The sequence below is a fragment of the Heterodontus francisci genome, chromosome 34, assembly GCF_036365525.1.
Source record: "Heterodontus francisci isolate sHetFra1 chromosome 34, sHetFra1.hap1, whole genome shotgun sequence".
NCBI lineage: Eukaryota > Metazoa > Chordata > Chondrichthyes > Heterodontiformes > Heterodontidae > Heterodontus > Heterodontus francisci.
The window spans coordinates 5,512,004-5,538,995 of record NC_090404.1 but is presented as its reverse complement, the minus strand read 5'-3'; the positions used below and the strand labels follow the sequence as shown (position 1 = coordinate 5,538,995).

General features: G+C 47.2%; 3 gene segments (V, D, J or C); 2 read left to right on the top strand and 1 right to left on the bottom strand.

The window, feature by feature from the left end:
* Nucleotides 1-11,369: 11,369 nt before the first annotated feature.
* LOC137348543 (T cell receptor alpha variable 9-2-like) lies at nt 11,370-11,807 on the bottom strand. The segment is given in 1 exon segment: nt 11,370-11,807. A coding segment is annotated over 1 exon segment (438 nt).
* A 1,446-nt stretch (nt 11,808-13,253) lies between these two features.
* LOC137348959 (T cell receptor alpha variable 1-1-like) lies at nt 13,254-13,829 on the top strand. The segment is given in 2 exon segments: nt 13,254-13,320; nt 13,500-13,829. Coding segments are annotated over 2 exon segments (354 nt in total).
* Nucleotides 13,830-14,591: 762 nt separating this feature from the next.
* LOC137348542 (T cell receptor alpha variable 14/delta variable 4-like) lies at nt 14,592-17,787 on the top strand. The segment is given in 3 exon segments: nt 14,592-14,651; nt 17,343-17,355; nt 17,456-17,787. Coding segments are annotated over 3 exon segments (405 nt in total).
* Nucleotides 17,788-26,992: the final 9,205 nt, after the last annotated feature.

The window sequence follows — 26,992 nt, the reverse complement described above, 5'->3', positions numbered from 1 at the left end:
GACTGGGTGAGTGGTTCAGATTTGGAATGTACTGTCTGAGAGTGTGTTGGAGACTGGGTGAGTGGTTCAGATCTGGAATGTACTGTCTGAGAGTGTGTTGGAGACTGGGCGAGTGGTTCAGATCTGGAATGCACTGCCTGAGAGTGTGTTGGAGACTGGGTGAGTGGTTCAGATCTGGAATGTACTGTCTGAGAGTGTGTTGGAGACTGGGCGAGTGGTTCAGATCTGGAATGCACTGCCTGAGAGTGTGTTGGAGACTGGGTGAGTGGTTCAGATCTGGAATGTACTGTCTGAGAGTGTGTTGGAGACTGGGTGAGTGGTTCAGATCTGGAATGTACTGCCTGAGAGTGTGTTGGAGACTGGGTGAGTGGTTCAGATCTGGAATGTACTGCCTGAGAGTGTGTTGGAGACTGGGTGAGTGGTTCAGATTTGGAATGTACTGTCTGAGAGTGTGTTGGAGACTGGGTGAGTGGTTCAGATCTGGAATGCACTGCCTGAGAGTGTGTTGGAGACTGGGTGAGTGGTTCAGATCTGGAATGTACTGCCTGAGAGTGTGTTGAAGACTGGGTGAGTGGTTCAGATTTGGAATATACTGCCTGAGAGTGTGTTGGAGACTGGGTGAGTGGTTCAGATTTGGAATATACTGCCTGAGAGTGTGTTGGAGACTGGGTGAGTGGTTCAGATTTGGAATGTACTGTCTGAGAGTGTGTTGAAGACTGGGTGAGTGGTTCAGATTTGGAATATACTGCCTGAGAGTGTGTTGGAGACTGGGCGAGTGGTTCAGGTTTGGAATATACTGCCTGAGAGTGTGTTGAAGACTGGGTGAGTGGTTCAGATTTGGAATATACTGCCTGAGAGTGTGTTGAAGACTGGGTAAGTGGTTCAGATCTGGAATGCCCTGCCTGAGAGTGTGTTGAAGACTGGGTGAGTGGTTCAGATTTGGAATGCACTGCCTGAGAGTGTGTTGGAGACTGGGTGAGTGGTTCAGATCTGGAATATACTGCCTGAGAGTGTGTTGGAGACTGGGTGAGTGGTTCAGATTTGGAATATACTGCCTGAGAGTGTGTTGGAGACTGGGTGAGTGGTTCAGATTTGGAATATACTGCCTGAGAGTGTGTTGGAGACTGGGTGAGTGGTTCAGATTTGGAATATGCTGCCTGAGAGTGTGTTGAAGACTGGGTGAGTGGTTCAGATTTGGAATATACTGCCTGAGAGTGTGTTGAAGACTGGGTAAGTGGTTCAGATCTGGAATGCCCTGCCTGAGAGTGTGTTGAAGACTGGGTGAGTGGTTCAGATTTGGAATATACTGCCTGAGAGTGTGTTGAAGACTGGGTGAATGGTTCAGATCTGGAATGTACTGTCTGAGAGTGTGTTGAAGACTGGGTGAGTGGTTCAGATTTGGGATATACTGCCTGAGAGTGTGTTGAAGACTGGGTGAGTGGTTCAGATTTGGAATATACTGTCTGAGAGTGTGTTGAAGACTGGGTGAGTGGTTCAGATCTGGAATATACTGCCTGAGAGTGTGTTGAAGACTGGGTGAGTGGTTCAGATTTGGAATATACTGCCTGAGAGTGTGTTGAAGGCTGGGTGAGTGGTTCAGATTTGGAATATACTGTCTGAGAGTGTGTTGAAGACTGGGTGAGTGGTTCAGATCTGGAATATACTGCCTGAGAGTGTGTTGAAGACTGGGTGAGTGGTTCAGATTTGGAATATACTGTCTGAGAGTGTGTTGAAGACTGGGTGAGTGGTTCAGATCTGGAATATACTGCCTGAGAGTGTGTTGAAGACTGGGTGAGTGGTTCAGATTTGGAATGTACTGCCTGAGAGTGTGTTGGAGACTGGGCGAGTGGTTCAGATTTGGAATATACTGTCTGAGAGTGTGTTGAAGACTGGGTGAGTGGTTCAGATTTGGAATATACTGCCTGAGAGTGTGTTGAAGACTGGGTGAGTGGTTCAGATTTGGAATGTACTGTCTGAGAGTGTGTTGAAGACTGGGTGAGTGGTTCAGATTTGGAATATACTGCCTGAGAGTGTGTTGAAGACTGGGTGAGTGGTTCAGATCTGGAATGTACTGTCTGAGAGTGTGTTGAAGACTGGGTGAGTGGTTCAGATTTGGAATATACTGCCTGAGAGTGTGTTGAAGACTGGGTGAGTGGTTCGGATTTGGAATATACTGCCTGAGAGTGTGTTGAAGACTGGGTGAGTGGTTCAGATTTGGAATGTACTTCTGAGAGTGTGTTGAAGACTGGGTAAGTGGTTCAGATCTGGAATGCCCTGCCTGAGAGTGTGTTGAAGACTGGGTAAGTGGTTCAGATCTGGAATGCCCTGCCTGAGAGTGTGTTGAAGACGGGGTAAGTGGTTCAGATCTGGAATGCACTGTCTGAGAGTGTGTTGAAGACTGGGTGAGTGGTTCAGATCTGGAATATACTGCCTGAGAGTGTGTTGAAGACTGGGTAAGTGGTTCAGATCTGGAATGCCCTGCCTGAGAGTGTGTTGAAGACTGGGTGAGTGGTTCAGATTTGGAATATGCTGCCTGAGAGTGTGTTGAAGACTGGGTAAGTGGTTCAGATCTGGAATGCCCTGCCTGAGAGTGTGTTGAAGACTGGGTGAGTGGTTCAGATTTGGAATATACTGCCTGAGAGTGTGTTGAAGACTGGGTGAGTGGTTCAGATTTGGAATATACTGCCTGAGAGTGTGTTGAAGACTGGGTAAGTGGTTCAGATCTGGAATGCCCTGCCTGAGAGTATGTTGGAGACTGGGTGAGTGGTTCAGATCTGGAATGCACTGCCTGAGAGTGTGTTGGAGACTGGGCGAGTGGTTCAGATCTGGAATGCACTGCCTGAGAGTGTGTTGAAGACTGGGTGAGTGGTTCAGATTTGGAATATACTGTCTGAGAGTGTGTTGAAGACTGGGTGAGTGGTTCAGATCTGGAATATACTGCCTGAGAGTGTGTTGGAGACTGGGCGAGTGGTTCAGATCTGGAATATACTGCCTGAGAGTGTGTTGAAGACTGGGTGAGTGGTTCAGATCGGGAATATACTGCCTGAGAGTGTGTTGAAGACTGGGTGAGTGGTTCAGATCTGGAATATACTGCCTGAGAGTGTGTTGAAGACTGGGTGAGTGGTTCAGATCTGGAATGCACTGCCTGAGAGTGTGTTGAAGACTGGGTGAGTGGTTCAGATCTGGAATGTACTGTCTGAGAGTGTGTTGAAGACTGGGTGTGTGGTTCAGATCTGGAATATACTGCCTGAGAGTGTGTTGGAGACTGGGTGAGTGGTTCAGATCTGGAATGTACTGCCTGGAGTGTGTTGAAGACTGGGTGAGTGGTTCAGATCTGGAATGTACTGTCTGAGAGTGTGTTGGAGACTGGGTGAATGGTTCGGATCTGGAATGCACTGCCTGAGAGTGTGTTGGAGACTGGGTGAGTGGTTCAGATCTGGAATGTACTGTCTGAGAGTGTGTTGGAGACTGGGTGAGTGGTTCAGATCTGGACTGTACTATCTGAGAATGTGTTGGAGACTGGGTGAACGGTTCAGATCTGGAATGCACTGCCGCAGAGTGTGTTGGAGACTGGGTGAGTGGTTCAGATCTGGAATGTACTGTCTGAGAGTGTATTGGAGACTGGGTGAGTGGTTCAGATCTGGAATGTACTGTCTGAGAGTGTGTTGGAGACTGGGTGAGTGGTTCAGATCTGGAATGCACTGTCTGAGAATGTGTTGGAGACTGGCTGAGTGGTTCAGATCTGGAATGTACTGTCTGAGAGTGTGTTGGAGACTGGGTGAGTGGTTCAGATCTGGAATGCACTGTCTGAGAATGTGTTGGAGACTGGCTGAGTGGTTCAGATCTGGAATGTACTGTCTGAGAATGTGTTGGAGACTGGCTGAGTGGTTCAGATCTGGAATGTACTGTCTGAGAGTGTGTTGGAGACTGGGTGAGTGGTTCAGATCTGGAATGTACTGCCTGAGCGTGTGTTGGAGACTGGGTGAGTGGTTCAGATCTGGAATGCACTGTCTGAGAATGTGTTGGAGACTGGCTGAGTGGTTCAGATCTGGAATGTACTGCCTGAGAGTGTGTTGGAGACTGGGTGAATGGTTCAGATCGGGAATGCACTGTCTGAGTGTGTGTTGGAGACTGGGTGAATGGTTCAAATCTGGAATGTACTGCCGGAGAGTGTATTGGAGACTGGGTGAGTGGTTCAGATCTGGAATGTACTGTCTGAGAGTGTGTTGGAGACTGGGTGAGTGGTTCAGATCTGGAATGTACTGTCTGAGAGTGTGTTGGAGACTGAGTGAATGGTTCAGATCTGGAATGTACTGTCTGAGAGTGTGTTGGAGACTGGGTGAGTGGTTCAGATCTGGAATGTACTGTCTGAGAGTGTATTGGAGACTGGGTGAGTGGTTCAGATCTGGAATGCACTGTCTGAGAGTGTGTTGGAGACTGGGTGAGTGTTTCAGATCTGGAATGCACTGTCTGAGAATGTGTTGGAGACTGGGTGAGTGGTTCAGATATGGAATGCACAGTCTGAGAGTGTGTTGGAGACTGGGTGAGTGGTTCAGATCTGGAATGCACTGTCTGAGAATGTGTTGGAGACTGGCTGAGTGGTTCAGATCTGGAATGTACTGTCTGAGAATGTGTTGGAGACTGGGTGAGTGGTTCAGATCTGGAATGTACTGTCTGAGAGTGTGTTGGAGACTGGGTGAGTGGTTCAGATCTGGAATGTACTGCCTGACAGTGTGTTGGAGACTCTGTGAGTGGTTCAGATCTGTAATACACTGCCTGAGAGTGTGTTGGAGACTGGGTGAGTGGTTCAGATCTGGAATGCACTGTCTGAGAGTGTGTTGGAGACTCTGTGAGTGGTTCAGATCTGGAATACACTGCCTGAGAGTGTGTTGGAGACTGGGTGAGTGGTTCAGATCTGGAATGCCCTGCCTGAGAGTGTGTTGGAGACTGGGTGAGTGGTTCAGATCTGGAATGCACTGTCTGAGAGTGTGTTGGAGACTCTGTGAGTGGTTCAGATCTGGAATACACTGCCTGAGAGTGTGTTGGAGACTGGGTGAGTGGTTCAGATCTGGAATGCACTGCCTGAGAGTGTGTTGGAGACTGGGTGAGTGGTTCAGATCTGGAATGCACTGTCTGAGAGTGTGTTGGAGACTGGGTGAGTGGTTCAGATCTGGAATGTACTGTCTGAGAGTGTGTTGGAGACTGGGTGAGTGGTTCAGATCTGGAATGCACTGTCTGAGAGTGTGTTGGAGACTGGGTGAATGGTTCAGATCTGGAATGTACTGTCTGAGAGTGTGATGGAGACTGGGTGAGTGGTTCAGATCTGGAATGTACTGTCTGAGAGTGTGTTGGAGACTGGGTGAGTGGTTCAGAACTGGAATGCACTGTCTGAGAATGTGTTGGAGACTGGCTGAGTGGTTCAGATCTGGAATGTACTGTCTGAGAATGTGTTGGAGACTGGCTGAGTGGTTCAGATCTGGAATGTACTGTCTGAGAGTGTGTTGGAGACTGGGTGAGTGGTTCAGATCTGGAATGTACTGCCTGAGCGTGTGTTGGAGACTGGGTGAGTGGTTCAGATCTGGAATGCACTGTCTGAGAATGTGTTGGAGACTGGCTGAGTGGTTCAGATCTGGAATGTACTGCCTGAGAGTGTGTTGGAGACTGGGTGAATGGTTCAGATCGGGAATTCACTGTCTGAGTGTGTGTTGGAGACTGGGTGAATGGTTCAAATCTGGAATGTACTGCCGGAGAGTGTATTGGAGACTGGGTGAGTGGTTCAGATCTGGAATGTACTGTCTGAGAGTGTGTTGGAGACTGGGTGAGTGGTTCAGATCTGGAATGTACTGTCTGAGAGTGTGTTGGAGACTGAGTGAATGGTTCAGATCTGGAATGTACTGTCTGAGAGTGTGTTGGAGACTGGGTGAGTGGTTCAGATCTGGAATGTACTGTCTGAGAGTGTATTGGAGACTGGGTGAGTGGTTCAGATCTGGAATGCACTGTCTGAGAGTGTGTTGGAGACTGGGTGAGTGGTTCAGATCTGGAATGCACTGTCTGAGAATGTGTTGGAGACTGGGTGAGTGGTTCAGATCTGGAATGCACAGTCTGAGAGTGTGTTGGAGACTGGGTGAGTGGTTCAGATCTGGAATGCACTGTCTGAGAATGTGTTGGAGACTGGCTGAGTGGTTCAGATCTGGAATGTACTGTCTGAGAATGTGTTGGAGACTGGGTGAGTGGTTCAGATCTGGAATGTACTGTCTGAGAGTGTGTTGGAGACTGGGTGAGTGGTTCAGATCTGGAATGTACTGCCTGACAGTGTGTTGGAGACTCTGTGAGTGGTTCAGATCTGGAATACACTGCCTGAGAGTGTGTTGGAAACTGGGTGAGTGGTTCAGATCTGGAATGCACTGTCTGAGAGTGTGTTGGAGACTCTGTGAGTGGTTCAGATCTGGAATACACTGCCTGAGAGTGTGTTGGAGACTGGGTGAGTGGTTCAGATCTGGAATGCCCTGCCTGAGAGTGTGTTGGAGACTGGGTGAGTGGTTCAGATCTGGAATGCACTGTCTGAGAGTGTGTTGGAGACTCTGTGAGTGGTTCAGATCTGGAATACACTGCCTGAGAGTGTGTTGGAGACTGGGTGAGTGGTTCAGATCTGGAATGCACTGCCTGAGAGTGTGTTGGAGACTGGGTGAGTGGTTCAGATCTGGAATGTACTGTCTGAGAGTGTGTTGGAGACTGGGTGAGTGGTTCAGATCTGGAATGTACTGTCTGAGAGTATGTTGGAGACTGGGTGAGTGGTTCAGATCTGGAATGCACTGCCTGAGAGTGTGTTGGAGACTGGGTGAGTGGTTCAGATCTGGAATGCACTGTCTGAGAGTGTGTTGGAGACTGGGTGAATGGTTCAGATCTGGAATGTACTGTCTGAGAGTGTGATGGAGACTGGGTGAGTGGTTCAGATCTGGAATGTACTGTCTGAGAGTGTGATGGAGACTGGGTGAGTGGTTCAGATCTGGAATGTACTGTCTGAGAGTGTGATGGAGACTGGGTGAGTGGTTCAGATCTGGAATGTACTGTCTGAGAGTGTGATGGAGACTGGGTGAGTGGTTCAGATCTGGAATGTACTGTCTGAGAGTGTGATGGAGACTGGGTGAGTGGTTCAGATCTGGAATGTACTGCCTGAGAGTGTGTTGGAGACTGGGTGAGTGGTTCAGATCTGGAATGTACTGTCTGAGATTGTATTGGAGACTGGGTGAGTGGTTCAGATCTGGAATGCACTGCCTGAGAGTGTGTTGGAGACTGGGTGAGTGGTTCAGATCTGGAATGCACTGCCTGAGAGTGTGTTGGAGACTGGGTGAGTGGTTCAGATCTGGAATGTACGGTCTGAGAGTGTGTTGGAGACTGGGTGAGTGGTTCAGATCTGGAATGTACTGTCTGAGAGTGTGTTGGAGACTGGGTGAGTGGTTCAGATCTGGAATGCACTGTCTGAGAGTGTATTGGAGACTGGGTGAGTGGTTCAGATCTGGAATGCACTGCATGAGAGTGTGTTGGAGACTGGGTGAGTGGTTCAGATCTGGAATGCACTGTCTGAGAGTGTGTTGGAGACTGGGTGAGTGGTTCAGATCTGGAATGTACTGTCTGAGAGTGTATTGGAGACTGGGTGAGTGGTTCAGATCTGGAATGCACTGCCTGAGAGTGTGTTGGAGGCTTATTTAATCGATTCAGAAGAAAACTGTATATTTTTCCGCTGAGAAAAATAATTGCTGAAAGATGGGGAAACGGTGGACAAGTGGGATTCACTTAATAGCTTTAGCAGAGAGCAAGCAGGGATACGGTGGGCCGAATGGCTTCATTTTATGCTGTCACCATTCTATTAAATCAGTGAGAATAGGACTGAACCCAGGTAGATTCAGCACATTGAGGGGAGGAGAGGGTGGTTGGTTGGAGGTGGGGGGTGGTGGGGGGGGCTCGGTGTCGGGTGGTGTGGGGGCCGGGGGGAGAGTGTGAGTGGTGGGATGCGAGGGGAAGCAGTTACTGCAGATCTGAAACTAGAGTTCTTGCCATCAGAAAACTGGGACATGTGGAAACAAGTTTCATGTGGTGGATTTGAATTTCAGCACAATGAGCAGGGAGAGTGTGTGGGATGGTGATTTATAGCTTTGTGGGAAGTAAAATTCCATAGAAAGTAGAATTGTCTGTTCTGAATTTCGATCCTGTAGTTAGAGTGCAGAATTTTGTAAACTCCTTTCATTGGCTATTAGAAGGGAATGATTTACAGACAGGAAACTCAAACCAAACATCAAGATCTGACCGAGTCACTCAATTAATCAGAACCTGAATATCATCAGCATTTGAATGTGGAAGGAGAAATGTTTGTCTGTTCTGTCTGTGGGAAAAGATTTCAAACATCAGTGTGACTGGAAAAGCACTGAGACACACCTAAGTGAGAGTGTTCCAGTGCACTGACTGTGGAAAGAGCTTTAACCAGTTACACAGCCTGAAAAAACAACACATCATTCACAGCGGGGAGAAACTGTACACGTGTTCTGTGTGTGGACGAGGCTTCAAGTGATCATCCAACCTGGAGACTCACAAGGACACCCGCACCACGGAGATACCGTGGAAATGTGGGGACTGTGGGAAGGGATTCAATTACCCGTCCCTGCTGGAAACTCATTGGCACAGTCACACCAGGGAGAGGCCGTTCACCTTCCCTGTCTGCTGGAAGGGATTCACTCAGTTATCCCACCTTCTGACACACCAGCTTACTTACACTGATAAGAGGCCTTTTAAATGTTCTGACTGTGAGAAGTGATATAAAAGCAGAAAGGATCTGCTGACACACCGGCAAATTCACACCAGTGAGAGGCCATTCACCTGCCCTGTGTGTGAGAAGAGATTCACTCAGTTATCCCATCTCTGACACATCAGCTTGTTCACTCTGATAAGAGGTCATTTAAATGTTATGACTGTGAGAAGCCCTTTAAAAACAATAAAGATCTGCTGAATCACCAATGCACTCACTCTGAGGAAAGACGGTTCACCTGTTACATGTGTTGTGAAAAGATTCACTCAGTCATCCACCCTGCTGACACAGCAGCGAGTTCATACTGGGGAGACAACATAAGAACTAGGAGGAGTAGGCCATTCGGCCCCTCAAGCCTGCTCCACCATTCAATAATATCATGGCTGATCTGATTGTGACCTCAACTCCATTTTCCTGTCTTCCCCACATAACCCTTGACTCCCTTGTAGATCACAAATCTGTCTAACTCAGTCTTGAATATATTTAATGACCCAGCCTCTACTCCTCTCTGGAGTAGAGAATTCCAAAGATTAACAATCCTCCTCGCCTAATGGGAGACCCCTTATTCTGAAACTGTGCCACCTCGTTCTAGATTCCTGCATCAGGGGAAACATCCTCTCAGTATCTACCCTGTCAAGCTGCCTCGGAATCTTACATGTTTCAATAAGATCACCTCTCATTCGTCTAAACTCCAATGAGTACAGGCCCAACCTGTTCAACCTTTCCTCGTAATACAACCACTTCCTCCCAGGAATCAGTCTAGTGAACCTCCTCTGAACTGCCTCCAATGCAAGAATATCCTCCTCTAAATGTTTTAAAAATTCATTCATGGGATGTGAGTATCGCTGGCTAAGCCATCATTTATTGCCCATCCCTAACTGCCCTTGAGAAGGTGGTGGTGAGCTGCCTTCTTGAACCGCTCATGTGGGGTAGGTACACCCACAGTGCTGTTAGGAAGGGAGTTCCAGGATTTTGACCCAGCGACAGTGGAGGAACGGCGATATTGTTCCAAGTCAGAATGGTGTGTGACTTGGAGGGGAACTTGCAGGTGGTGGTGTTCCCATGTATTTGCTGCCCTTGTCCTTCTAGTTGGTAGAGGTCGCGCGTTTGGAAGGTGCTGTCTGAGGGGCCTTGGTGCGTGGCTGCAGTGCATCTTGTAGATGGTACACACTGCTGCCGCTGTGCGTCGGTGGTGGAGGGAGTGAATGTTTGTAGATGGGGTGCCAATCAAGCGGCCTGCTTTGTCCTGGACTCTGAGTTAGTAATTTATGGATTCAAGCGCTACTTTAGTTCACCACATAATCTAGGCTGACACTTCAGGGCCGTGTTGAGGGAGTGCTGCCATCTTTCAGATGAGACGTTAAACTAAAGTGCTATTTACCCATTGAGGTCGATCTCAAAGATCATATGGCACTATTTGATGAAGAGCTGGGAGTTCTCCTCTTGACCAGTCAAACAACACCACCAACACAGCTTAACTGGTTCTTCATCTCATTTACTGCTTATGAGATCTTGCTGACACCTTTTCCAATAAAACAATTACACTTCAAAGGTAATTCATTGGCTGTGAAATGCTTTGGGTATTCCTGAGGATGTGAAAGTTGCTATATAAAGTCTAATTCTTCTCTCCCCGGGGGGGTGGATCCACAAAAGGAACACGGTGATCTGATGCCCTCTGCTGGATATTCTAAGAAGTATTCAGATGTCGGTGGACAGGGTGTGAGAAATTCTATGTTTATTCAGTGACCATATCTGGCAGTTCATGCTCATAGGAAGGTGGGTTGCAGCGGTTCTCAAGTAAAACACCGAGCAAAAACAAAGATTTTATGCTGTTAAACTGAAGACCGAAAAGGGAAATTTAAACGACTGTGGGGAAAATGTGGAGACCGGGAATGAGAAGGCAAAGAGAGCGAACAATCTCTTCAACTACACAGGGTATGGACGGCGGCGGGTCAGAGAGACAGAGAGAAACGGAAGCTGGGGGCGGGAGTTCCGCAAGCAGTCTGATCACATGGAGTCTCCACTTGTAAGGAACGGAATTAAATAATAATGTCCCTTCCGAAAGTTCTACAACTCTGCCTTTCTATAAGAGCTGCGGCACTTTCACATTCATTACATAGTGTGTGGGGGTGGGGGGGGGGGGGTTGGTGGCGGGGGAAGCAGTCTCGGGACAGGAGAATCAATAATAAGCGAAATCTTTATTAGTGAATTCGGGTTAAACCAGGACTGAATCGATGGGCAGCTGAGTTGGAATGGTTCTGAATTAAAGTTTATATCTGTAAACTAAAGACTAGAAGAAGTAAATGTATACAATTATGGATAAAGTGTGGAGACAGGGTAAGGAACAAGTAGGCAGGAAAAGACAAAAGGTGAGTAAAGGCAGCAGGCGTCGATTTGTAAAGCTGATTTGTATGGTAACTGCAAGTTGCGGTCACAGACTAAGATGTGGACCTCGCCTGTTGTTGAGGTTTGTGCTCTGTCGCAGTTTTAAGAATCTCTCTGTGTCTCTCACTGTGGAGTCTGAATTATTGTTTCTGTTTAACGGTGCAAGCGCGCCCTCTGGTGAGCGCTAACTGGAACTCTCAGTGTGGGTTTTTGCCCGGGATCTGCTATATCTCTGCAACAGTGTGGGGCTCATGGCACAGAAATACACGGCGCTGTCGGAGATCAGGGTGTTGCCGACCGTTAGCTCGGTGATCTTGGCAGTTTTATTAAACGTAGCCGAGAACTGAACAGCGATGCCGGTGTTCCTGTATAGATTCCCTCCAATAAGACGAAGCAAGTACTGTGGAGGCTGCCCGGGTTGCTGACTGTACCAGTACACATCAGGGTTAGAAGCGCTTGTTTTCAAGGTGCAGGTTAGAGTGACGTTAATTTCCTCTTCAACAGTCATTTCAGCAACCGGCTGTTCCACTGTGTCTTGGTGGCTCCATTCTAACATTAAAAAAGTAATGTCACCAATCAGCATCAACCTCATATTGATCAACGTAACCGGTATTACCACCATCACTATTATTTTACCAACAATCCCATCTGGGTGACAGCAGTCAGAGGGAGAATGGATTTTTACTGGGAATGAAATACTTACTGAGAAGTGATATAATGATGAGAAGCGGTGAGAGACGGTTCCCCACGATACTTCCTGAATCTGTAACTCTGCAGTGCAGGAAAGTCTCTGTCGGAGCAGAAATACAGATCCCCGTCCCACTGCACCGCTGATTCAACCAATTACAAGAATAGACCAGCGGCACCAATCGCTCCAATAACACAATCGGGTCAGAGCGAGAGCAGCAAACGGAAGCTGTGGGCGGAGATACCGCAGACTCAACATTGAGCGAAGTGTGCGGCGACACTCAGCTGCACTCGGAACCGATGGAGCGGAAATAGTGACGATTGAAGCTTCGGAAGTCTGTGGCCATCCTGCACCTGCTCACTGTTCAATTAACTGGCAACAAACAGAGTGGGAGGGACATGGAGGGAATAGACAAATAGAAGGTTAGAGCACGGAATGAGGCCATTCGGCCTATCGTGCCTGTGCTTTTTGAAATAGCTCCCCAATTCATCTTTCACTTCCCGTATTTTCCACAGCTTTTCCAAATTATATACAATACCCTTTTGAAAATTACTGCTGAATCTGCTTCCGCCACCCTTTTAGGAAGTGCATTCCAAATTTTAAGAAAACAGTGTAAGAAATAAATATAATCTCTCCTTGTATTTTTCCAACAATTCTTTTATATTGGAGTGCGCGGGTTATTGAATTTTCTGCTAGTGGAAACAGTTACGTGTAATCTACTCGATCAAAATCAGGTATAGGTTTGGGCATCTCAATTAAGACCCTCCTTAAACTTCTTTATTATAAGGAGAAAAATCCCAGTTTCTCTATTTTTTTTCAAAAATATATTTATTCACAAAACTTTGTATGCAATGTACATTTGCATTGCAGAGCAAAAGCAGTGTCTCTAATCTGTTCACATAAAAGTCCCTCACCCCTGCTACCATTCTGGTGTATCTCTCCGCGCTTTCTCCAACGTCTTTACGTTCTTTCTAATTCACGTTGCCCAGAATTGGACAGAGAACACCAGCCGATGTTCAAAACAGTGATTTAAAAAGGGTTGGTTTCACTTTCTGCCAGAAACATCCAACAAAAATAAAGGTTAGGTCTAATCGGTTTCAATTTAGCTTTCTGGGAGACGATGTCTGACAGTCCTGTTTGAATATGCCTGAACGGACTCACTGGCCCCATTGTAAATCGGATTGAACAGAATCCGCCAGCAGTGGGCGCCAAGTTCAAACACGGCAATTACAAAGTCACGCGATGCCAGCGCCAAGGCCAATAGGGGGCCGCAGTCCGAGTGAGGTCACGATGGGGCCGCCCCCTGCAGTATGCGGGTGGAACGATGCCCCGGGTTACCTCTCCCCCCCACCACCCCGCTTCTCAATCTCTGGCTCATTCCATTCCCATTCACTGCGAGGGATGCAGTCAGACATGTTTCTGATAATACTGGCGGCTGTGTTGGACAGTAAGTATTGGATTAGTTTAATCAAGGCAGGTTAATGCAAAGAGTTTGTTCTCCATCAGAAATATCCATATTGGAGGAGAGCTGTGGAGATGGGAAGTCACACATTCTTATACAGAGAGACACAAGTTTAGATCAACCCTGCTTAACCTGCCGATCTTTTTTTCCCTCTACCTTCACAGCTGGACTAGGTGCAGATCCAGTAACTCAGTCTCCGCTGATGATAACCGTGTCAGAAGGGAGTTTGGTGCAGTTAGATTGCGAATATACAAACCCGGATATTTACAGCATGCAATGGTATCGGCAGAAACCTGCACAGCCTCCAACCTGGATTATCACCAAAGTAGTAGCACTTCAGGGAAACGAAATCTCAGGACGATATCTGGCGACTGCTGACAAGTCTAAAAAGTACGGTTACCTCAACATAAGCGGCCTGAGTGTGGAGGACGGGGCGCTCTATTACTGTGCAGTGAGGCACAGCGTCAGATAAAAGCCAAGACCCCGTACAAAAACCTCAGCGAGTAATTACAGGTCCGTTAAGTTTACTTTGTTGCTTTTATCTGCGGCGTTAGTTTGATCCCCGACCCACGGAGGGTGAAGACAGTCAGGTTTCTGTATTAAACAGTTGTATTGTTGTCTTTGTCCTTGCAACAGAGAACCGGTCTGGGAAATTTTGAGACTTATCTCCATGCCCCGAGTTTTATCGCTTCAGGAAAGATCTCGAAGCTTACCCTGAATAATGGCGCACCAACAGTGGTAAAGAAAGGATGTGGAGTAACTATAGTTGAACATTACTGGCTATTCTTCAGGAACCGTTAACTCAGACGCATCCTGGGGCACTGATTTTGCGCCACTCGTTCCTGTAACAAACACAAGATGCTCTCACCTCACCTCCTTGTGTCTGCAGTGGTGCTGGGAGTCCGATAGGTGGCGAGCTGGCTGCCAGTGAATGGAAACACTCCGAGCTGGGCTACAGACCCTATCCTTATAGGGGGAATGGTTACAGATTTAGAGAGCGGGTGGGATTGAAACCCTGGTCTGGTTATTGTAAGGCGAAACGGTAGCAGAAAATATGAAAGCATTAAAAAGATACTGGAAAGGACAATGAACATGAATGAAACTCTGTGCCCTGTCCTTATTCTGAAGAGTACAATCACTACCTTGTAAGATGTCTCAATTTTTGTGCAAACTGTCTCTGAACCAGCAAAATACTCTGATAAAATAGACTCTGCGGCCCGGCTGTGATCAAAGGGGCCGATAAACTGATAGCGGAAATGGGGAAAGGGCTGCACGAATATTCAGACAGTCACCGAAAGAATATCAAAAGACAAAAGGTAAGTTAACACATTACAAATAAATTGGTGGAGTTCATTTTTAGTATAGATGAAATCAACTATTATAACTTCGCAAGTGCTCCTCGCCTGTTTTTGAGTGCTGTGTGTTTCATTATCTTTGAGGAAGTTCCCTGTGATTCTCACTGAGGACGTTGAATTATTGTTTCTGCTAATCGGCGTGAGAGCGCCCTCTGCTGAGCACTGGCGGGAACTCTCAGTGTGGGTTTTTCTGTGGGATCTGCTCTATCTCTGCAGCAGCGTGGGCTCCATGGCACAGAAATACACGGCGCTGTCGGAGGGAAGAACCCCGGCGATATTTAAAGGAACCACTTTGTTTTATTTGTTTAAAATAGCACAGAACCTGTCTGGGAAATCAGGAGACTTATCTTCAAGTCCCGAGCTATATATCCTCATGAAATATCTCGGAGTTTTCCCGGAATACTGGATGTACCAAAACAGAGTTGGAACACCAGCTGTCGAGTAACTGCACTTCAGTATTATGGTCTGTCCTTCCAGCACCGTTAACTCAGACGGATTCTGAGGCACTAAACCTCGAAAAATATGAGATATATCAAATAGATGTGAATATAACACATGAAACAGACACTGATCTTAAAGAAGAAATTCAGATCAGGGAGAGATTTCACTCATTGAGAATCTCAGGGGCGTTTCCCAGGGACAGGATTGGCTGGTCTCTCAGAACGGATAACAGTTGGGCTCCAATCAGCGTAAGTTGCAGACTAATTACTTCCTCTGACTATTGCTCTTTCTGCTTGTGTCTTTCTCCGTGTCTCTGCCTCTCTCTTTGCTTCTCGATGTCTATCTGTCTCGCTCTGTCGTTCGGAGTCTCTTTATCTCTATCACCCCTATCTTTGTCTCTGTGCCTCTCTCTCACTTTGTCTTCACTCCTTTTACCGTGTTTCTTGACAGTGCAGCGTGTAGAAAATCCAATTTCCATAGTTCCCGTTTTAACGAGTTCCCCAATGTGTTTCAATAATAGCAGCAGCTGTAATAGAAGATAATAACAAAAACTGGGAGAGGACGTAGAGAGGCTGCAAGGAGATATAGACAGATTAAGTGAGTGGACAACAAGATGGAAAATGGAGTATAATGTAGGGAAGAGTGAGGTTGTTCACTTTGGTCGTAAAAATAGAAAAGCAAAATATTTTTTAAAAGGTGTAAACCTGGTAAGTGTTGATGTTCAGAGAGACTTGGGGGAACTCGTACAAGGAATACACAAAGTTAACATGCGGGCGCAGCAGGCTATTAGGAAGGTAAATGGCGTGTTGGCCTTTATTGCGAGGGGATTGGAGTACAGGAGTAAAGAAGTCTTAGTAAAATTATACAGGGCTTTGGTGAGACCGCACCTGGAATACTGTCTGCAGTTTTGGTCTCCATATTTAAGAAAGGATATACTTGCACTGGAGGCAGTGCAGTGAAGATTTACTAAATTGGTCCCTGGGATGAAGGGGTTGTCCTATGATGAGAGGCTGAGTAAATTGGGCCTATATTCTCTGGAGTTTAGAAGAATGAGAGGTGATTTAATTGAGATATACGAGATTCTGAAGGGGGTTCGATCAGGTAGAAGCTGAGAGATTGTTTCCGCTGCTCAGGGAAGCTTGAACCCAGGGTCACAGTCTCCGGAGAAGGAGTCCTTTATTCTGGACTGAAATGAGGCGAAATTACTGCACTCAAAGGGTTGTGAATGTTTGGAATTCTCTGCCCCAGAGGGTTGTGGGTTGTGGATCATTGAATACATTTAAGGTTGGGGTAGATAGAGATTTGGTCTCGCAGAGAATCAAAGGCTATCGGGAGCGGGCAGGAAAGTGAAATTGAAGCCCAAGATCAGCCATGATCGTATTGAATGGCGGAGCAGGCTCGATGGGCCGAATGGACTACTTCTGCTCCTATTTTTCGTGGTCTAGTGGGAAACTGGGGCGCGTTTCCCAGGGACAGGATTGGCTCGTCTGTCAGAACCGATGATACTTGGGCACCAATCAAATGACAGTTTAAATTGGCAGCAGTTACGTTTAAAATATCCCATCGTTTATTAGATGGAGGGTAACAGGGTATCCCTCTGTATGTGCCGCGGTACCTGTGAGATGGAATCTGCAATGTTTGATTTGAACACGCTTCATTCATCATTTATGTCTTAGATAGTATGAATTATCTGATATTGCACTCGATGTCATTGCAGTCCGGCACTGCGATAGGATACTGGTTGAATCACTTGCACATCCCCCAGCAGCGGGTCACAAGTGTTGAGTTCTGTCTCCTTGGGGTGGATTCTTTCAAAGAAAGGAGGAAGGGATCGCTGTGATAGAATGTGAGGACAGTGAGACAATTCCTCACAGGCGGATCCAACATGTGATAACACTGATAGGCTGACATACAGCTTCCGTTTGCAGCTCTCACTCTGACCCGCCTTTGCTTACACTGTATTATTGGACAGATTTCTGCCGCTGTTCCCTGATAGCACTGGTTGCTTCAGCAGAGCAGTGGGACGGGGATCTGTAATTCAGTTCCGGCACAGGATTTCCCCGACTGCAGAGTTACAGACAAGGGGAGCATCATGCGGAACTGTATCTATCTATTCCTCATAACTATATCACTTCTGAGTATCTGTTTTGCTCCGGTAAAAATCCATTCTCCCGCTGACTGCTGTAACCCACATATTATTATTTGTTAAAGGATGGTGATGAAGGTGAAATTGGATCAAACTCATTTCGGATCTTTTACGTCAAGTTTTGAACCGGAATATTAAACATCCGTTTGATTCTTTCCTGTTTGAATATGTTTTTCAGATCTGAATCATGGAGATTCAGTCACTCAGCCGCTGTCCTCAAGTGTTAAGACAGAAGGACAAGCGGTGACTTTAATCTGTACCTATAATACTACACGGGGCGGCAGCTATAATTTGTACTGGTATCGGCAACACCCAGACACACAACCTGAGTTTATTCTGATTAAATACACAAGTGGTTCTGAAGATAAAGCAGAGTTTGCCAAAATCCGCTTCTCTGCACAACTCGGCAACTTGGCAAAATTCACCAACTTAACCATTTCGGGGCTGCAGCTGACCGACACTGCAGTTTATTACTGCGCCCTGAGGCTCACACTGATGGAAACCAGGTAAATGCTCGCACAGAAACTCCCGCCGCTGTGTAGATCAGAAAATCCGCCAGCTAAAATCAGTTATTATGGTGGTCAGGTGCAACAATCTGTCATTTTCTAATGCTCAATTGCAGTATCAGCTAAATCTGTCTTTTAGAAGCGCAGATCTGAACTCAGTTTGAAACATTTGCAAGTGTTTGCCACCAGAGGGCAGTAGGAGGATGGACTACAGAGACAGAAAATGCTGGAAACACTCAACCGGTCTGGAAGCATCTGTGGAGAAGAAAAGACAGTTAACGTTTCACTCAGTGTCCTTTCATCGGAACTCTATCACGAATCAGACTGAGGTGATTGACGCCGGTCGAATTTGATTAACTTTATGTTACAATATACAAGGGGGAAGACAGTGACGTAGTGGTAATGTCCCTAAACTAGTAATGCAGAGGCCCGGGCTAATTTTAAATCCCACCACGGCAGCTGGTAGAATTTAGCTTCAAAATAATTAAGTTGTTTAATTTACTAATTAAGAAAACTGAAGTTGACAGCTCCTCTCAGTAATTGTGCCATGAAACGATCATCGATTGATGTAAAATACCATTTGGCTCACTAATGTCCTTTAAGGAAATAAATCTGCCATGCTTACCTGGTCTGGCTGACATGTGTTTCCAGACCCACAGCAATGTGGCTGACTCTGAGCTGTCCTATTAAATGGCCTCGCAAGTTGTCGAGGGCAATTAGGGATGGGCAGCAAATGCTGGCCTGTCAGTGACTCCCACATTCCAGGAAAGGACATAGAAAGATTTTCTCTGATCTCTCCGTGGAAAACTCTTCGGAAAGTTGCTTTACCATAATTTTATTAGTTTTTTTTATTCATTCACGGGATGTGGGCGTCACTGGTTAGGCCAGCATTTATTGCCCATGCCTAATTGCCCTTGAGAAGGTGGTGGTGAGCTGCCTTCTTGAACCGCTGCAGTCCATGTGGGGTAGGTACACCCACAGTGCTGTCACGAAGGGAGTTCCAGGATTTTGATCCAGCGAGAGTAAAGAAACAGCGATATAGTTCCAAGTCAGGATGGTGTGTGACTTGGAGGGGAACTTGCAGGTGGTGGTGTTCCCCTGCATTTGCTGCCCTTGTCCTTCTAGTTGGTAGAGGTCGCGGATTTGGAAGGTGCTGTCGAAGGAGCCTTTCAGATTTGCTGCAGTGCATCTTGTAGATGGTAAACACTGCTGCTACTGTGCGTCGGTGGCAGAGGGAGTGAATGTTTGTGGATGGGGTGTCAATCAAGCGGGCTGCTTTGTCCTGGATGGTGTCGAGCTTCTTGAGTGTTGTTGGAGCTGCACCCATCCAGGCAAGTATTCCATCACACTCCTGACTTGTGCCTTGTAGATGGTGGGCAGGCTTTGGGGAGTCAGGAGGTGAGTTACTCGCCTCAGGATTCCTAGCCTCTGACCTGCTCTTGTAGCCACAGTATTTATGTGCTTGTCCAGTTCAGTTCCTGGTCAATGGTAACCCCCAGAATGTTGATAGTGGGGGATTCAGCGATGGTAATGCCATTGAATATCAAGGGGAGATGATTAGATTCTCTCTTGTTGGAGATGGTCATTGCCTGGCACTTGTGTGGCGTAAATGTTTCTTGCCACTTGTCAGCCCAAGCCTGGATATTGTCCAGGTCTTGCTGCATTTCTACACGGACTGCTTCAGTTTTAGAAAACATTCACTATTTCATTAGAATTCGGTCCCAGAGGAAATCTATCTTACAGTGTGAACGCCTCAATTTAAACACGAATTGTACAGGAGATTGATGTTAATGTTGTCGGTGAGACGTCGCACAGCGGCATAAAATAAACAAACTCTCAGGAAAATGTCCGATTCGGTACCGTTTAATATAAACTCACAATTAAGAAATGTTGAACCTATTCTCACACCATAGACTGCACTCACTGAGTGACTGACTCCTCAGTCCGATACTTTATGCTGTGACCGTCAGTATCTCTGATCAAACCCGCTATCCAATGGGAATTATAGAGACAGACTCTGCAATAATCCTGCCCGCGGCAGCCCCACTCACACCCTCCGTTTGCTGCTCTCACTCTGACCTTCCTTGCCTGGCCTGTGTTATTGGAGAGATTGCTGCCGCTGTTTCGGAACTGTAAACAGGAGGGAGGTTTTTGTACAGTGACTGCCGCGTTTCCTCTCAGTGTGCGGCTCTATCGCACAGTAATACACCGCCGTATCCGCGCTCTCCGTGTTTTCAATAACCAATTGTCCGCGTTTGTCCGCAGTGGAAAGATCCAGTTCAAATCGCCCGCTTCTCTCTTTGCCAGTCGATACTCGCGTTATTACCCACTCCAGTCTCTGACCGGATTTCTGTTTGTACCAATGCATGGTGTAAATGCTGGACATGTCATAGCTGCAGATTAGCTTCACCGGTTCCCCACTCTGGACCGTTTTCGTAGCGGGAGACTGGAACACTCGGTCAGAGAGACATCGACCTGTAAAAACATTCAGATCATGAAACACTGAAGCAACGTGAATAACAAATAAACACAGCGGGTTATTGAGTACAGTTCCTGTACCTACATGTTAGCAGTGCCAGAATGACGGCCAATAGATTCACTTTTACCGAGTAATACATCCTTGTAATGAGTGAACACATTAAAATGTTGGCATCTTAAAGGCAGCACCGCCCAGTTAAAGTCTCAGTCACGTGGGGTTCCTTCTCTTCGATTGGCTGGAACTGGATATTGTTCAGCCGATGTAAGGATGTTTGTTGATCCGTTCCTACCTTCACCAGCAGTTCACATCTGGACATGTCAGTTGTCTAATGATCAGCTTATTCCTCTCCTCCTTGTGGAGGAAATTGAGGGGAATCCCATCGCTTTGTGAAAGTGACTCTGTAAAGGGACAGACCTGACGCTGGGTGTTGGAATCCAGTAAAATCCTTTCCTTACCAAATGAATAGAGCCTGTGGAACTGTACCTCGCAATGTAAACAACACATTCAGGGTAGTCTGAATATCCCTTTCCTTATGGAGCCTGTGGAACTGCAGCCTCTCTAGGAGTCAACGCTAGTTATTGATCTGTCGCAGTGAGCCTGTAAACACGAAGAGGGAGCTCCCTCTGGTGGCGAAGTGAGGGAAATGGTCCTTTGCCTGGGAAATTAATGAATTCTCACATTGCTTAAATAGACCGTTGCATGATTATTCGCGTTACTTATATTCTTCTTCTTATTAAAATTGCAGCTTCAGAGGAAGGGATGGCAGCGAGAGAAAGAGGACTACTGGTTTCTTTGTCACTTTCCCTTGCCCTTCAACAGCCCGGCTGAGCTTCCGTTTGCTGCTCTCGCTCGATCTGCCTTGCCTACCCTGTGTTATTGGAGAGATTGCTGCCGCTGTTCCCTGTGTGGCATTGGTTGGTTCAGCAGTGCAGTGCCTCTGCTCCGACAGATAATTTCCCGGACTACAATGTTACAGACACACTGAGCATCATGTGAACCATCTCATACCGTTCCTCATCATTATATCACTTCTCAATTCGTATTTCCTTCTCAGTAAAATCCCCTTCTCCCCCTGATTACTGTATGCCGGATGTTATTGGTTAAATGATATTAATGACGGTGATGATGCTGCACCGACCACATGTCATCTTTTCTCTCATTTCCAAAAGGGTTTGAATCTGAATTTTAAAAACCACAGGTTTGATCTGTTTTATTATGTTTTTCACTTCTGTGTCATGGAGATTCCGTCACCCAACCGCTGTCCTCAGGCGTTAATACACCTGGTTCACTAATGTCCTTAAGGGAAGGAATCGGCTGTCCTTACCTGGTCTGCCTACATGTGACCCCAGACCCACAGCGATGTGGTTGACTTTAAAATACCCTCTGAAATGGCCTAGCATTAGCAAGCCACTCAGTTGTATCCGCTACAAAGTCAATAAAGAATGAAACCGGATGAGCCACCCGGCATTGACCTAGGCACCTGAAACAACACTGGCAAACCCAGCCCTGTCGACCCTGCAAAGTCCTCCTTACTAACATCTGGGGGCTTGTGCCAAAGTTGGGAGAGCTGAACCACAGACTGGTCAAGCAACAGTCTGACATAGTCATACTCGCGGACTCATACCTTACAATGTCCCAGACACCATCATCTTCATCTCCGAGTATGTCCTGTCCCACTGGCAGGCCAGACTCACCAGACGTGGCGACACAGTAGTATACAGTCAGGAGGGAGTTGCCCTGGGAGTCCTCAACATCGATTCCAGACCCCATGAAGTCTCATGGCATCAGGTCAAACATGGGAAAGGACACCTCCTGCTGATTATCACCTACCACCCTCCCTCAGCTGATGAGTCAGTACTCCTCCATGTTGAACAGCATTTGGAGGAAACACTGAGGGCGGCAAGGCGCAAAATGTTCTCTGGGTGGGGTACTTCAATGTCCATCACCAAGCGTGGCTCGGGAGCACCATTACCAACTGAGCTGGCCGAGTCCTAAAGGACAGAGCTGTGGTGAGGGAATGAACAAGAGGGAAAAACATACTTGACCTCTCCCTCAACAACCAACCTGCCGCAGATGCATCTGTCCATGGCAGAACTAGTAAGAGTGACCATCGCAAAGTCCTTGCAGAGACTAAGTTCCACCTTCACATTGAGGGCACTCTCCATCGTGTTGTGTGGCACTACCACTGTGCTAAATGGGACAGATTTCGAACAGATATAGCAATGCAAAACTGGGTATCCATGAGGCACTGTGGGCCATCAACAGCAGCAGAATTGTATTCAGCCACAATCTGTAACATCATGGCTCGGCATATACCCCACTCCACCATTACCATCAAGCCGGGGGACCAATCCTGCGTCAATGAAGAGTGCAGGAAGGCATGCCTGGAGCAGCACCAGGCAGACCTCAAAATGAGGTGTTAACCTGGTGAAGCTACAACACAGGACTACTTGCATGCCAAACTGCAGAAGCAGCATGCAATAGACAGAGCTAAGCGATCCCATAACCAATGGATCAGATCTAAGCTCTTCAGTCCTGAATAGTGGTGCACAATTAAACAACTAACTGGAGGAGGTGGCTCCACAAATGTCCCCATCCTCAATGATGGGGGAGCCCAGCACATCCGTGCAAAAGATAAGGGTGAAGCATTTGCAGCAATCTTCAGCCAGAAGTGCCAAGTTGATGATACATCTCGGCCTCCTCCTGAAGTCCACAGCAATACAGATGCCAGTCTTCTGTTAATGCGATTCACTCCACGTGATATCAAGAAACAACTGAAGGCACTGGATACTGCAAAGGCTATGGGCCCTGACAATATTCTGGCAATAGTACTGAAGACCTGTGCTCCAGAACTTGCCGTGCCCCTAGCCAAGCTGTTCCAGTACAACTACAACACTGACATCTACCGGCAATGTGGAAAATTGCCCAGGTATGTCCTGTACACAAATACAGGACAAGTCCAACCCGGCCAATTACCGCCCCATTAGTCTACTCTCAATCATCAGTAAAGTGATGGAAGGTGTCATCAACAGTGCCATCAAGAGGCACTTGCTTAGCAATAACCTGCTCAGTGACGCTCAGTTTGGGTTCCGCCAGGGCCACGCAGCTCCTGACCTCATTACAGCCTTGATTCAAACATGGACAAGAGAGCTGAACTCAAGAGGTGAGGTGAGAGTGACTGCCCTTGACATCAAGGCAGCATTTGACCGAGTATAGCATCAAGGAGCTCTAACAAAACAGGAGTCAATGGGAATCAGGGGGAAAGCTCACCGCTGGTGAGAGTTATACCTAGCGCAAAGGAAGATGGTTGTGGTTGTTGGAGGTCAATCATCTGAGCTCCAGGACATCACAGTAGGAGTTCCTCAGGGTAGTGTCCTAGGTCCAACCATCTTCAGCTGCTTCATCAATGACCTTCCTTCAATCATAAGGTCAGAAGTGGGGATGTTCGCTGATGATTGCACAATGTTCAGCACCATTCGTGACTCCTCAGGTACTGAAGAGGTCCGTGTAGAAATGCAGCAAGACTTGGACAATATCCAGGCTTGGGCTGATGAGTGGCAAGTAACATTTTCACCACACAAGTGCCAGGCAATGACTATCTCGAATAAGTGAGAATCTAACCATCTCCATTGACATACGATGGCATTACCATCGCTGAATCCCCCACTATCAACATCCTGGGAATTGCCATTCACTAGAAACTGAACTGGACCAGCTATATAAATACTGTGGCTACAAGAGCAGGTCAGAAGCTGGAAATACTGCGGTGAGTAACTCACCTCCTGACTCCCCAAAGCTTGTCCACCATCTACAAAGCACAAGTCAGGAGAGTGATAGAATACTCTCCACTTGCCTGGATGGGTGCAGCTCCAACAACACTCAAGAAGCTTGACAACATCCAGGACAAAGCAGCTCGCTTGATTGGCACCCCATCCACAAACATTCACTCCCTCCACCACCGACGCACAGTGGCAGCAGTGTGTGCCATCTACAAGATGCACTGCAGCAATGCACCAAGGCTCCTCCTTAGACAGCACCTTCCAAACCCGCGACTTCTACCATCTAGAAGAACAAGGGCAGCAAATCCATGGGAACACCATCATCTGTAAGTTCCCCTCCAAGTCACACACCATCCTGACTTGGAACTATATCGTCATTCCTTCACTGTCGCTGGGTCAAAATCCTGGAACTCCCTTCCTAACAGCACTGTGGGTATACCTACCCCAAATGGACTTCAGCAGGTCAAGAATTCAGCTCACCACCACCTTCTCAAGGGCAATTAGGGATGGGCAATAAATGCTGGCCTGGCCAGTGACGCCCACATCCCGTGAGTGTATAAACAAAAGCGGGAGGCAGTGACTTTTTGGATGCTGTATTTTGTTCTACTTTAAACCATCGGCCTGTGGAGGGTCCTTTAGCTCAGTTAGCGAGCCGGTGAGCATGCGATGCAGAATGATGCCAACAGCGTGAAATCAATTCCTGCACTGCCTCTCGTAGTTCATGGAGACCTTCGTATTTGCCTTGCCCCACGTGTGCAGCGTTTGCTGTCTCAACCTATGTATAACCAACTCTCTGTAATGAGGAGCAATGCCTTTGTGACTTCGGCTGAAGCGAGAACATATGCCGGTGACTCTCGCTGTGGAGGTTGAATTATTGCTTGTTTATCGGTGTGAGAGCGCCCTCTGGTGAGCATTAACTGGAACTCTTATTATTGTTTTTGCCTGGGATCCGCTATATCTCAACAGCAGTATGGGGCTCTTAACACCGATATACAGGGCGGTGTCGGAGATCTGAGCATTGCTGATCGATAGCTTGGTAAACTTGTTAATTTTATTGAATGTCGTAAATCAATCGGCCAGTGAGGCCGATTGGATTCAATAATAATGCGCTCATCGGAAATTATATCATTGCCTCTCTGTAAGAATTGTGTTACTTTCACATTCATTCCTTATTGAGGGCGGGCAAACACTGGACGTGAAATCAGGATCAGTATATTATTCAATAGATACTGAAATCTTATCAGTGATGAAGAGAAAAAAAAACAAGGCTGGATTCATCTGTAGCGGGGTTGGAGCGGCTCTGAATTAATGTAAGGAGAAGTAGCAACGGGTTATATCTTTAAAATACGGTCTGGAAGAAGGAAAGTGGGTGAAGAGTGGGGACAGGGATGATAAAGAACAAATTGGCACGGAAAGAGCAGCAAAGGTCAAACGCTGAATAAAGGCATCAGATGTCGATTTGTAAAGTTCAGCTCATTATAAATGCAAGCTGGAAGCAAATTAACAAAAAATGCACGATTGGACCTCACCTGCTCCTGTGCAGTGCTGTGCATTATTGCAAATTTAAGGAGGCCCCTTGCGCGCCTCACTGTGCAGGGTGAATTCTTGCTTCTGTTTATTGGTGCGAGAGCGCCCTCTGGAACTGTCAGCGTGAGTTTTTGTCTGAGGTCCGCGGTACCTCTGCAGCATTGTGAGGCTCATGGCACAGCAATACACGGAGCTGTCGGAGATCAGCGCATGGCTGATCGTTAACTCGCTAATCTTGGTGATTTTATCAAATGTAGAAGAGAATCGGCCAGTGAAGCCTGGGTTCCAGTTTATTCTCCCTGCATGGAGATAAAGCACGTACTGTGGTGGCTGCCCGGGTTGCTGACTGACCCATAACACATAACGGTTCAGCCGTTATTTCGGGAACCGGCTGTTCCGCTGTATCTTGGTGGCTCCATTCTAACATAAAATAATATAAACAATTGCAATCAGGATCGTCAGCCAATTGAACAAACATATTCGTCATCACCATCAAGATTATTTCACCAATAATGACACCTAGGTTACAGCAGTCGGGGGGGGGGGGGGGGGGGGGGAGAATCGATTGTTATGGGGAACAAAGTACTTACTGAGAAGTGATATAACGATGGGGAACTGCGTGATACGGTTCCGCATGATGTTCCCAGAATCTGCAACTCTGCAGTCGAGGAAAACGCCTATCGGAGTGGACATACATACAGATTCCCGTCCCACTGCACTGTTGGTTAAATCGATGCCAAACCGGGAGCGAGGAACGGGGGCAGCAATCTCTCCAATAACATGGCAGAAGCAAAGCGGGTCGGAGCGAGAGCAGTAAATGATAACGGTGGGTGGGGTTGTCAGAACTGCCAAATTGAGAGAACTCAGTTCTATGTGCCGCCACATGTTCTTTTAAAATTCATTCACGGGATGTGGGCGTCGCTGGCCAGGCCAGCATTTATTGCCCATCCCTAATTGCCCTTGAGAAGGTGGTGGTGAGCTGCCTTCTTGAACCGCTGCAGTCCATGTGAGGTAGGTAGACCCACAGTGCTGTTAGGAAGGGAGTTCCGGGATTTTGACCCAGCGACAGTGAAGGAACGGCGATATAGTTCCAAGTCGGGATGGTGTGTGACTTGGAGGGGAACTTGCAGGTGGTGGTGTTCCCATGTATTTGCCGCCCTTGTCCTTCTAGTTGGTACAGGTTGCAGGTTTGGAAGGTGCTGTCGAAGGAGCCTTGGTGCATTGCTGCAGCGCATCTTGTAGATGGTACACACTGCTGCCACTGTGCACACTGGACTTCTCTCTGCAGCAGCACCGCCTCAGATTATCTCAAAGCTGTTCTACTCCGCAGTTTCATTTCATCCTTCCTCTTATCCGACGCAATAAGAAAAACTTCTTTTCTTTCTTTCAGGTGTTAGGGTAGGCAAACTCCAGCAGCTGATAGG